The sequence below is a fragment of the Diabrotica undecimpunctata genome, chromosome 1 (assembly GCF_040954645.1).
Source record: "Diabrotica undecimpunctata isolate CICGRU chromosome 1, icDiaUnde3, whole genome shotgun sequence".
In the NCBI taxonomy this organism is placed as follows: Eukaryota; Metazoa; Arthropoda; class Insecta; order Coleoptera; family Chrysomelidae; genus Diabrotica; species Diabrotica undecimpunctata.
This window is the reverse complement of record NC_092803.1, coordinates 191,864,421-191,878,303: the sequence shown is the minus strand read 5'-3', so window position 1 is coordinate 191,878,303 and position 13,883 is coordinate 191,864,421. Positions and strand designations below refer to the sequence as shown.

At 33.4% G+C, this 13,883-nt stretch overlaps 1 protein-coding gene across 1 annotated transcript; it reads left to right on the top strand.

The window, feature by feature from the left end:
* The first annotated feature begins 3,108 nt into the window (after positions 1-3,108).
* On the top strand, positions 3,109-9,645 carry LOC140432796 (nucleolar protein 11). The gene is made up of 5 exons (XM_072520910.1): positions 3,109-3,144; positions 3,177-3,366; positions 4,629-4,790; positions 5,194-5,524; positions 8,556-9,645. Exons 2-5 carry the CDS (start codon positions 3,235-3,237, stop codon positions 9,617-9,619), a joined length of 1,689 nt encoding a protein of 562 aa, XP_072377011.1. The 5' UTR covers positions 3,109-3,144; positions 3,177-3,234; the 3' UTR covers positions 9,620-9,645.
* The last annotated feature ends 4,238 nt before the right edge of the window (positions 9,646-13,883 follow it).

Genomic DNA, 13,883 nt, shown 5'->3' with positions numbered 1-13,883 from the left:
TGACCGTTGCCACAGCACATTTCTGTAAGGTGGTATCTTTGTCTCCTTCTACTTTATCTGTTCTCTTATTCTATCCTTGTTCTTAGACAATATTATGTTGAATAATAAACGAACCGCTTAAGGAGTGTTTATAAAGTATTCAATATTGTGCTAGACAATATACTATACAATTGTACACTGATGGTTGCATATATCTGCTCTTTCCTTTATATTATATAATATATTTTTTATGTGAATATTCCGTATCCTCAAATTTTCAATTAATCCATTTAATCCCAAGAGATTAATTGGTCGTAACATGTTAACTTTAATTGTTTATTATTAAAACTGATTGCATTAGAAAAAAGCTTACATTCAATTTTTTCGTTGAAAATTTTAATGGTGCGTTATGGCACCACCGGGACAAGAAATGAAACAAGTGATAGATATTAAAATGAATTTTATTTTACATAAATATACATCAATATAAGTTGCTTGTTGCTTAGTAAATCAATCTATATTATGTACATTAGGATTAGTTCAAGGCCCTAAATTTATATTTCCTCATTGTCATTTTAGTTCATTCTACCAATTGGTATTCCAAATTCGATCATAGCCAAATATAATTGGGGTCTGTCAGCAGTATCGTACCCGGCCTTAAAATCTACGAAGATATAACAGCAGTCCATGTTGTACTTCAGTCCATTCTTACTTCTTAGTTTTTTCTGATATTTGTCTGATGGATGATATGTGGTCACCGTTAGATCCGTTTTTAAAAAAGCCTCATTAGTAGGATTCTATTATATATTCAGTATACTGTGCCAGTCGTTCGTTAAGTATTAGTTTCAAAATTTAGTATGCCGTATTAAGAAGGGAAATCGCTCTAAAGTTGAAACAGTTAAGCACGTTTCCTTTTTTGTATATAGGGTATATAATTCCAGTATTCCAATCTTCTGGTAAAGAAAGTTCTTGCCATACCTGTGTTAATAATTTGTGAAAGAGGATTACAAATGTTTAGCCACCACATTTAAAGATTGCTGGGGATAAGTTTTCTGCTCCAGGTAACTTGTTTCTGGCTAGAGACTGAATTGCTTTATAAATTTCTTCCAAAGTTGACGTTTAGCAGTGACACTAATTGATGCCCAAATGACAGCGCATATTTTAAGATGGTTAGGACTGTGCAACGTTGAGATGCTAATCTATAGGTATACTATATTATTTATCTATGATACTAATCGTCTAATACGAAGAAGAGTAGGAGAAGAAGCCTGGGATACTCTCAGGCAGGATTTGTCTGTATAGGGGATTGATTGAACATAGCCCAAATAAAGAAATGTAATGTATATCTCCGCATGGAGATAAATTCAAAAATAATTTTATATTGATCTGTTATTGGATAGAAACACAGTAATTCATCATTCAGCTTAAATTATGCTTTTATTGCTATGCCCTTTTCCCATGGGTATATAGTTTTCCTCCCCTTATTTGGTATTTTATAGTCGTAATGTGCAATAGTTAGGTTTCTTAATTAATTTATGGTAATAGTATCATATTTTTTTAAAGCATAGCGGATCTTAATTAGGGGAAAAATTTTAAATCCGATGGTAGAGACCTAGAATTGAATTCCCTCTATAACTGTGATTTTCTATGTTATCAAGAAAGAAGAGTCAATCTTGAAAGATGAAAGAAAACAAATTAACACAAAGTACATAGCCCTCTAGCCAGGTAAGTCCTATAGAAAAATTTGGGATAGTTTCTAGCGCTACGTGTGGACGGGCCTGAACTAATTTTGTTTGGCGGTAAATTTAAAACGTATGTTCTGAATTTTAAGCAACAAATTCAAAAAATATGTTCTTAATTTTAAGCGGCAAAATTCAAAAAGTATGCTTTTAATAGGAAATAAATATAGTCATAAAATAAGAAATAAAAACTTATTCTGTGCCAAAAAATATATTCTCTCTGTCCAAAAAATAGTAATACACTTATGCATTTTTATATACATATAAATGTATAACACAAAATGAGATAGAGACAGAGAGTAGGTATATATTATGGTATTAATTATTTATTTTATGTATATCCGTTTTCCATTAAATTAACAAACCAAAGTCCTGAAAACAACAAAATAAAACACAGATATCCTGACACTTTTTTCTTTGTATAATTTTCTTTGGTTAAGTATTGGCAACAAATATCCTCCTCCTCCTCATTCCTTAAGCCCTTGTCAGGGTGTGGGTGGGGGACACTCTAAGTATTGTTAGCTTGCTGTGCTCACTTGCTGCTTGCTGCCTCCATTCCATTGGCTGCGATCCTGTACCAGATAGAAAACTTCATGTAGGAATTTTTCCATCAATCTTGATTTAATCTTCCCATCGTGTTGGAGATCTTTCTATTGATAAACAAATATAAATGCCTCTAAATTCATTAGTACTGGTTTGTTATAAGTTCCGTAACTTCTAAAATACTCTTCCTTAAAGGATCATCTGTAGATAATAAAGTGTAAACTCTAGCATTTCTGTGATCTTGCCTCTTGAGGATCATGGATCATCACGAATTAGTATGTAACTATTGCTCAGAAGTAGAAGGTCCATGAAAATCTATAATAATGAAATATTAAAATAAAGAATGTATGACTTTTTTTATAAAATAAGGAACCTTTTAGGAATGCAATCATAATGGAGTTTATGATTTTAAAATATAATGTAGAAATTTGGGATGCAATGTTTTTATAACGCCATTTGCATTGCAAAGACGTGGATTACAATGTTGCCACTAACACATTTTTTTTTTCGGTGGATATTCAAAATTCTTTCGAAATAAGTAAATATAAGCTTTTTTGATTTTAGTATAATTTCCTACAGTCTTTGTTTTTTGGAAAACATTGTATAGTATTATCATTATATGAGTAAATATCACCATATGCAAACCAAGTGAAACCATGGCAACAGCACCTACTTCAATGTCATATGTCATACGCCTCTTGCTATGTCGTACACAGACCATACTCATGGTTTGTGATGTCGTACCTTCACCTAACGTGACTAGTAGCGCTGTCCGCATTATGAACGGCTGGCCCCATGCAATTCACTCTCCCCACTTATTGTATTACACTTACACTACTCTTTGTGGTAAATACTGTGATTTAACCTAAAAATTAATATCAACCATAGATAAAGAATATATATTACCCAATCAACACAACATGGTCTTTACATTTTTAAAATAAAACATTAATATCATTAGAAGAATCGAAAGATGGCAAAATTAGGATCATTTTATAGTTTATGCCCTTTAATTGATAACAAAGGTATTTTAGATGTATCAAACGATTTTGAAGAAGGCGTTGTAATTGTAACATTAGGAAAAAATATTGCTAGCAGATATAAAGTAAGTTAAAAATGTATTCCTTCTATATTATATTCAAATCCTACGGTATCATATTAATAAATAAATATATCATAAAGGGGCACTGCAAATATTTGCAATTTTGATATATACAAATCAAAAACGGCAAATTTGATACAATTGAAAAATAAATGATGTGAAGAGAAAAAGCAACACACAGATGTAAAGGTCTACACTTGAAACGGAAATGAAGGCAAATTATATGTTACAGAAAGATAAACAAAAGTGCATGAAGATTTATAGATTTACAATAGAAATTTTAATTAATAAATTAATAACTTAAAAAGTGACAAAACAAGATTATATTACTCAGAAAATTACAAAAAATAGAATGATCACAAAAGAGTATCTGGGAAAAAGGTAGCGGAATCAATACAAAAACTAATAAGCATAAAATGATATTGAAACTAATTTTATCTGTTTTTTCCGGAAAGTTTTTAGAGGAAGAATATGGGAATGCTACTTAGTTATTTACATTTCGGAGGTGTTTTGGCTAAAAAAAAGATAAATAAAAGAAGGATTTAATTCTGGCAATTTTAGACTTAAAACTGCTTTTGATTAAATTACATATACAATTACAGACTTTAATTTATTTGGGACATTATTCCCTTGTTGAATGAAAGGTCAATTCTACAGATCTTATAAATATACACCAGAAAAAAATGAAATAAACATTTTTAAATACTGTTCTTCAGGTTAAATATGCTTACTGATTAGGCAAGAGTAGAAATAATATTAAATCATGAAGCTATGGAAACTAGAAGAAACTGTTGGGATGAACTGAAGCCAGACTGCCTTAATTCAACAGCAGCACAGACATAAATTTTTTAATTTCTAAATTCACTGAGCCACCACAGTGCTTAATAGGGCATGTTATGCCATAAGCCCTAACTATGTAAGTAGTTCTTAACACTAAAAACCTGTGGTAGCAGGTTACAGCAATCAAAGATATACAATAAGCCAATTAACTGCAGTACAATACAGGTTATAACAACAAACGGCTTCTGAAAGAAAGGACTAAGTTGTATATGCAGATTGATTAGTAACCAATGCCAAACTGATTGTTCCATACTTATTAATAATATATCTTCGAGAATTCCCACTTAAAAAATTAAATAATTTTTTACATACTCGTATATAACATATGAATGATTTTAATATAACATAGGATGATTGTGTTGGACAATTTCAGGGTTAAATGGGGTGCCAACCAAACTAAAATGTATATTAATATCAATTTTTAGGTATCAAACCAAAGACAAATTACATGTTGGCGTACAAAAGAAAAGTTTAGTTCTCCAGTTTTGTATGACAAACAAAGAAACCAATATGTTGCAGTTTTCAATCAAACCCATATAAAATTTTGGAATTTAGACGATAGTTTGGATAAGTCAAAGAAGTATAAGGTATGTAATTATTTTTATTTTTTACACAGTTGGTGTAAGTGATGTGAGTTTGATTCACTAAGTTATGAACATAGTGATCCTGCAGTGGGATCTTGTACTATTAGTTTAATTGAAAATTACAATTGAGTTTGAGCACGGAAAAACTAACATCTGGCTGATTTGTCCCCTTTTTTAACTGCTAAAACCTTCTAAAATTATTTTTTTTTATATTTCTGTGGCATTTTTTATCTAAATTTTTTTTTACATCCAGTGGATTTAGATTTACACAACACAAAAATCGTTTTTTTCATTCTAGTTCTAATAATTTTATTAGTATGTTCATTACAATGTTTAGTATTTTATTTTTGAGTGTGGATGATAGTGAACCTTTATGTATCACCAAACCTACTTATTTTTATTTCAGTTCATCAAGCCAATTCACACTATATTAAATATAGGAAACAATTATTTGATACTGTTTCAAAATGGTTACCTTCATGACCTGGACGATGCAATAGAAAATCGAAAATCTTTAATACTGCCCAGTACAGATGTGACACAAATTGATCATGTGCTATACAAAGAAGTGAATAATTACATTTATATTGGTTTAATAAGTGGAAACAGTTTTTATTGGACAATTTACATGGAGGGGTCTCAAAAATACTCCAAAATAGAGTTAAGCAGAGATGGTTTAGCTGTGAGGGGATATATGCTTCATGCAATGGGAAATATTCCCTACCTCTTTACCTTGTGTAAGTATTTAGTATATAGTATACATAAACAAGCATAGTTATAACATTGGTCTTGTTTAATCACAGTTTTGTCTTGGTCAGGTATACCATCTGCTCTGCCAATTCTTAAAAACACTATATTGTTACCTTGGATATATTATAATCCTCTCCAATTTTCACTTTTGTTGGCTATAAGGTTTTTTCTCATTTCCAAGCCAGAACTACTTCTTTTAGTTTTTTCGTTTTCTTCTGCATTTTGTTTTTATTTTATCAGTTATCTAATCAGTGACCTGATTAGAGTCTCCCTGAACTATCTGTGTCATGTTTTGGTACTTTACCAAACTCTTCTGTTAATAATTAGTTAAATGTGTCTTCCCATATCATCTTTCTCTTCTGTTTAAATAAGTATGTATATTTAGAATGCTTTTGTTTCTCTTTCTTCCCCTTATATTCTTAATAAGCACATTCTCATTTGTATGCTTAATATTTATAACTTTTTCCTTTAATTGCTCTAGAATGAAGGATCTCAAGAATTCTCAGTTTTCTATTATTTCCTCCTCTCGGGATTAAACAGATACTATTTCAGATAATCCATTTCCCGCTTCTTTGGTGTCTCTTCACTGCCATCACTTCCAGACATTGTACTTTTTTCATTTCTGAGAATTTTTTTATGATGCCCTATATTTCCTTTTCAATCTGTTTTGATCCTGTTCTGTTTCCTTTTCAATAATCAATTTCTTTTTCTTCATCTCTATATTCTCTATATTTTATTTTTGTTCCGAAATCATTTTTCATGTCAAATTGTTATTTTTGTGCACCTAATGGACTGCCTAAGCTGTGATGTCACAATGGGCGAGGCTTAAAAAACCTTTAAATGTTTGTAATTCGTGTGTATTTGTCCCATAAGAAGTTGGAAATATTGGTTTTTTTTAATTGTTTGAAAAGTAAATAAGGACATTTGGTTATGACCATTCATTCTATTGGTATTATTTATTGTTCGTGATTTTGTGAGGTAAGAAAACCAAAGTAACTTATGATGGGACAAATACACAGGAATTAGAATGTTTGGAAAGGTTTTGTAAGCCCCTTGTAAATAATTTTTATAAAATCTTTTCGTCTATGATTTCCCTAAGTTTATGTCATTTTCCATTATCCTTTGTTTATCATTCGGATTTTTTAGTTTTTAGTTCTTTTTGCATAGACCCAGCTTTGTTTACATTCATAAAGTAGTTAGTTATACAGCGCTAGCCAAAAGTCTCCCTTATCTTTTGAATGGTTATATGACAGTATTAATGATAGATGACATTACAGGCTGACTACTGTGACTGATAATTTTAAATAAAATCTTATGGCAAGTCATATCTCGTTTGAAAGGTATTGAAAATACCTATTCAATCATACTAATTTTGTTTAGGTTTAAAAGCTACTTTTGACAAATAAATTAAATAAATAATAAAATTGTAGTTTCGCATTTAATTAATAAAGATTTAAGAACCAGTTCTTAGTGTTCAAAATGTATTCTATCTGCTTGCTGACAGTAATGTATCCTATTGCTTAACTCTTGTTGTACTTGTTCAAATGTGTCAGGTCAAATTGCCCTACATTCTTCAACAATTTGTTGTTTCAAAATGTCAATACTGTCGGTGCTGCAGCGGTAACCTTAGGTTTCAGGTATCCCCACAGAAAAAATCTAATGATGTGAGGTAAGGTGACCGAGCGGGCCATTCTATCGAACCTAGTTGTCCAATCCATCTACCATAATATTCCTTATCTAGATAACATCTTACTGTAACATAATAGCGTGCAGGAGCACCATCTTGGTGAAACATTATTTTCAAGTTACCGAATTGATCTGGATTATCTTCCAGAATTTCAAGAATTAACTGCTCAGTTGCGTTTTGTAACATCTCCAGGTACACTTCACCGGTTAAGTTCGCATTGAGAAAAACAGGTCCAACTATATGGTTTTCCAAAATACCTGCCCAAACATTTACTTTTTCTGGAAATTGAGAATGGTTTTCACGAAAGATGTGAGGATTTGTGTCACTCCAATGTGTTAACATTTCTATTGAGGGAAAAAGCACTTTCGTCACTAAAACAAATTGTTTTTATGTAATCTGGTTGTTGGTTAATTTGATTGGACATATTTTCACAGAATTCTAGTCTTCGATCAGGTTCATTATCTGACAGTTAGTGCACAATTTTTAATTTGTATTGATTAAATTTGTTTTTAGCCAACACTCGATGTAATTTACTTTAACTGATTCCACAGATAGACTTATCATCACCAATTGGTTGGTCGACCAGATCGTTTGGCATCTTGAACACTACTTGTTTCTTGAAATTTCCGAAGAACCTTCCCCAAATAACTCCTCGAGCGATCGGGGTACCTCTCATTAAAAAGATGTTTCCCTGCGTGGAAATTGTTTCTAATCGCCAATTAATAAGACAGCTGCTACTTTGTCGGCTACAGTACATATTTAAAAATCTTGTTAAACAATAATCTAACTAAATATTCAAGACATAAACACTTGCAAAAACTTAGCAAAATAAAAACAACTAGAGAATTGAAAAACGTCAACTTTTTTGACAAATATCCAGAGGCGGACGTTAGAATCTTTATTAATTAAATGCAAAGCTATAATATTGTAGTATTTATTTAATTTATTCGTTAAAATCAGCTTAAATCCAAAGAAAAGTATTAGTATAAGTAGTATTATTGAGTAGGCATGTTCAAAACCTTTCAAACAAGCTATAAACCACAAGGTCCCATTTAAAATTATCTGTCACATTGGCTGTGTAACATCATCTATCACTATTACGTCACCTGTGTGACTAGTTAAGAAGTCCATTTATTTCCTCCCTCCAAATTTCATTATTATAAGTACAAGTGTTCAAAAGATACGAGGGGGGGGGGGACTTTTGTCTAGCAAAGTATTGTGATGACATAAAAACAAAAATGTTTTTTTGGTTTTCTAAATGTGTAACATTATGTATTTTCTCACAATGCTCGGTACTCGTATATACATAAAAATATAACATTATTTTTTAGGGTCTGATGGCAGTATTTTTGCAAAATCACTAGAAAATGAAAATTCTTCTGAAAACAACTTGGGCGAGCTGTACACAATAGTGGATTCGGTATCTTCCAAACATTTTGTGGCAATGGTATCTCTAGATGAAAATTATATAGGCTTATATGGTGCAAATACAAATGACGAAGGAGCTATGCTAGCTATATATAATCTACAGTTTAAAGTTACCCAATCTAAACAGCCTTTTAAATTGTTTACTACAAATACTAAAATATGGATACGAGAAAACAGTATATTGCTGCCTGTGGGGCAAAATTTGGCGGTTGTACCTTTCCATCTTGAGACAGAACAACTAGCAGCACTAGTGGGAAGTCATAAAGAACTTCAGAATAACCTCGATGCAGATATTAAAATAGTACATGAACTGAATGTAACTTCATGGGACGGAAAACAACTAACAAGCAATTTACCTGCAAATTTAAAAACTAAACTTGAACAGTACATGCATCAAGGATTATCAGAGAATATCATTTTTGAAGAACTGCTACCCGAAATCATAAAACAGAAAGATTTGGATCTACTGTATCTACTACTGCGCCACTTTTCTGATATTCATGAGAAGTATCTTGTACAAATTTTAAATTACGCATTAGAAATTAAGAATTCGAAGCTTATTAATACAGTAATTGCTAGATCTTTTAGTGAAGTTCTCATTCTGCCTTATTTGCGATCAGACCTTTCCACGGATAAAGTTCTAGGGTTGTTAGAACATATTCAAAGTGCTTGGTCTATAAACAAAACGTTAAAAGGTTTAAACTTTGTAGAAACCCACGCAAAGTTTTTAGAATGGAGTTGTGTGTTGATCGATGCCAATTATCAGAAAATAGTTTTGTCGAATGACAAGGTATTTTTGGACACCTTGATTAAAATAGACGAACTAGTGAAAAATTATTTAGAGTCTTTAAATGACTTAAAAGCTGTGGAGCCTTTGTTGAGTAATTTTAAGAAGAATAAAACTGTTAATAGGTGTACTGTCGTTGACAATTTAAGGTATTCAATTGAACAGATCAGTTTGTACTAGTTATTGTAATATATTTTTCTATGATATAGTTTTTTTTTAATAAAACCCATGACAAGATAAAAAGAAAAAATATAACTAGAGCGAAACACTTAAGAAGCTTAACCAGTGGCGGACTAAGAATAAAGCGGTCCCTAGGTAACATTGTAATTCAGAGCTTACTTTTCAGTCAAGACACAGGGAGGACAAGGACGGAGCCTCCACGAGATCAATAGTGCCATATCAACTACAAAGTAAAAACTATTGACGGTGTCCCCTGGAAACGTTTACTAGTAGATGGCTAATCCTTCCAACACCGGACCAAACCAAATCAGATGGCAAACATCAAGCTCAACGGTTTTTCTTAGAGCAAATATCTTATCAGAATTCTGCAAGAAAACGAAATGTGAGGTATTGTGTATGCAGGAAACCCTTCTTCTTTGTGTGCCGTGTTTGTATTCAAGCGTTGGCTATCGTCATATTGACAAGCTGATGAAATGATTCTCGGTCGGCAGCTAGATAAAACAGTTCCTCGACCGTTCGACCTGTCCATTGTCTAATGTTACGCAGCCAGGACAGTTGCTTTCTTCCGACCCAACGTTTTCCTTCGATTTTGCCCTGAATGATTAACCGGAGTAAGCGATATTTAGGTTCTCTCATTATATGACCGAAGTATTGGACCTTTCTCATTTTGATGATGTTGATCAATTCTCGCTCTTTGTGCACGGTCTCTAGTACACGTTCGTTAGATATGTGTGCTGTCCACGGGATTCTGAGCATGCGACGGTAACACCATAACTCAAACGCTTCTAATTTGTTAAGATTTTTTATTTTTGTTGTCCAGGTTTCACATCCATAGAACAAAGTGAACCAGACATAGCACTTCAATACTTTTAGACGTGTGGTCAACGACAGACTTCTACTGCATAATACAGAACGCCAGTTATAAAGTTTTTCCGTGCAAGTTCTATTCTGGTCGAAATTTCCTCGTCACTTTCAATCCTGCAGTCAATCCAGCTACCCAGATATTTAAAGTGTTCCACCCTTTCCAGGATTTTGTTATCTAATCTTAGTACTGAGTCTTCGATATTAATTTTTCCGACCACCATCCATTTTGTTTTTTTTTGCGTTGATTGTTAAGCCCTTTTCAGTGCATTCGTTGTTTACAGCATTCAACAGGGTTTGAAGAACTTCTAGACTGTCTGCCATTATTACGGTGTCATCAGCGTATCTGATGTTGTTAATAATTTCACCACCGATCTTAACACCTTCGCGGCGATTATTTAACGCTATTTCAAAAACTGGTTCAGTGTAGGCATTAAACAACATCGGTGACATAACACATCCCTATCTGACACCACGCTTAATAGAAACTTTAGCTGAAACCTCTTGGTCCACCTTAACACAAGCGGTCTGATTGTAGTAAAGATTTTTAAGCAATCTAATGTCATACGTGTCCAGACCAACTGAGTCTAAGCATTGAAATAATAATGTATGTGATACTCTATCAAAGGCTTTTTCGAAATCTATAAAACATACGTAAATATTTTTCCTAAACTCAATGCTCTTTTGTAAGAGTATTCGCATGCAAAAAAGAGCTTCTCGAGTACCCATACCGTTTCGGAAACCAAACTGCTCATCACCAGTTATCCCCTCACAAAGTTTATATACGCGACAATGCAATATTTTTATAAAAATTTTGAGCGTGTGACTCATTAAACTGATAAGTCGATAGTCGCTACACTGTCTGGCATTCTTTTTCTTGGGAATAGTTATAAATATCGATTCTAAGGAAACCCACAGAGACCTAACTGCAGCGAGACCGAAAGTCTCCAGTATGAAACTAATTTCGGAGATACCACACAATAAACATGGGAGCGCGGTATTTGTGAGAACTCAAATCATAGTCTCATCTGTGTTAGTAACAAAGTACACAGTATAGAGATAATAACCACTGAGATCGGAAAATGCACAATAACCTCGGTATACAAGGCCCCAAACCAGCCTTTTATATTTTCACCCCCCAACTAACTTCCAATCAGCTTGTAGTGGGAAACTTTAACAGTCACAATTTACTCTGGGGCTACTCCGATTCGTACGCAAATGGAGACGTAGTTGAAGCATGGGCCAAAACAAGTGGTCTCACGTTAATCCATGATCCACCATCTTTTCAGAGCAAAGTTTGGAAAGGAGGATATAACCCGGATATCTGTTTTTCAAGTAATAACCTCGAAGACCGATGTACCAAAGTAGTATATGGCCCCATACCAAAAACTCGGCATAGACCAATTGGTATAAATATTTTTCCAATTGTCAGACCACAAGCTATTCCATTCAGAAGGAGATTTAACTTCAAAAAGGCAAACTGGCAAAAGTATGCAGATATGCTAGATTCTGAGCTGCTACATCTTGAACCAAAAGTAGAGAACTACGAAAAATTTGTAGAGGTACTCAAAAATGTGTCTAGAAAAGCTATCCCCAGTGGATGTAGACAACAATATGTTCCTGGGATGTCCAGAGAGTCAAAATGAGAACATAGGAAGCCCTCTATTCCACTGACTCTTTTAGGCAAACTGGCAAACATGGACATGACACATAGTAGCAAAATAGCATGGAACTTTGTAAAAAAACTTAGCAGTGATCCAAAAGAACATAAACCACCTTGCAAGTTTACAGCAAACCAAGGCGCTGCTCAACTCCTTATGAATGGAAGAACTACGAACCGATATAAGGACCCAAACACTAGAAGAAGATTGGATTCGGAGACAAACCACCTAGGAACTCCTTTTACACTAAAAGAATTCAGAAAAAAAAAGGATTCTTTCAGAAAAGCTAAGCAACATGGAGCAAACATATGATCCAGAAGAATCACTCCAGAATATATGTGAAACCTTTAACAAGATCAGAGAAGAACATCTAATAGAAAATAAAGAGAAGAAAAGAAGTTGGATGAATGACAATATACTGCAACTGATGGAGAAAAGAAGAAAATCAAAAAATAACAAAAATATTCAGAGACAAATAAGAACCGAAATACGAAAGACCAAACAAAATTGGTTAAAAACACAGTGTGAAGAGATAAGAGTTGTTGGAACAAAAACACGATACATTTTTATGCATAAAAAGGTAAAACTGTTCTACCTTTTAAACATATCATTGTTAGCAACTCTTCTCTTGTTGAGAAATCATCAAAGACCATCCGAATGAAAATAAGTAACTGTGCAGTATCCATGATATTCGTCGACTCATCAAGCTGTAACGAAAAAGCAACGCACCGGAGTAGATAGGTATACTCCATTCGTTTAGCTCGGGCATATTTTGACAGATTCATTGTCGGAAACCTACAACACAACAATTCCTACTTCTCAGTATTATAGCTCAAGTATATGGTCTTCTTCTTAGAGTGCCATATCCCTACGGAACGTCGGCGACTACCATGCTTATAATATTTTTATACTGATCTCGGTCTTGCGCTACGTGTAGCAATTGGTCCGCTGTCAAACCTGTCCACTGCCGCAAATTCCTCAACTAAGAGAGTTTCTTCCGTCCTATCCATTTCTTTCCTTCGATTTTACCGTTGAGAATTAGCCGAAGGAACTCATATCTTGGTCCTCTGATTATATGTCCAAGATATTCTAGTTTACGCCTCTTAATAATATTTAATAGAGTTCGTTGATGTCCCATTCTTCGAAGAACTTCTTCGTTTCTGGTTCTGCTAGTCCATGGAATTTTTATTATCCTTCGATACAACCACATCTCAAACGCCTCGATTTTATTCATGATATCGGCGTTTAAAGTCCAAGTTTCACATCCATACAAAAGTACAGACCACACGTAACATCTTGTAAACTTTTCACGGATTTCCAAATTTAATGAGTTATTGGATAATAGAGGCTTGAATTTTTGAAATGAGTTTCTTGCCTGTTCAATTCTACATCGAATTTCAAAGGATGGATCTAGATTTTGTGTAATCCAACATCCAAGGTATTTGAATCTCTGAACTCTCTGCAGCGGTTGTTGGTTTAATATCAGTTGGGTTGCGCCGATATCCACTTTACTGGTCACCATGTATTTAGTTTTATCGATATTTATCGACAGTCCCCAATTTGTGCATTCCATGTCAACTCTATTGATTAGCTCCTGCAGATCGTCGATGTTTTCAGCTAGAATCACAGTATCGTCGGCGTACCGTATATTGTTAATTATTTCTCCTCCTATGATAATTCGTTTTTGATCTTTTAAAGCTTCCCTAAATATATTCTCAGAATATACGTTAAAGAGGGTGGGA

Excerpts from the sequence above, each read along its gene's own strand:
- LOC140432796 (XM_072520910.1), top strand. The coding sequence starts at position 3,235 with ATGGCAAAATTAGGATCATTTTATAGTTTATGCCCTTTAATTGATAAC. Across the intron at positions 3,367-4,628 it reads ATATTGCTAGCAGATATAAA|GTATCAAACCAAAGACAAAT; the intron begins GTAAGTTAAAAA and ends ATCAATTTTTAG. Across the intron at positions 5,525-8,555 it reads TCCCTACCTCTTTACCTTGT|GGTCTGATGGCAGTATTTTT; the intron begins GTAAGTATTTAG and ends ATTATTTTTTAG.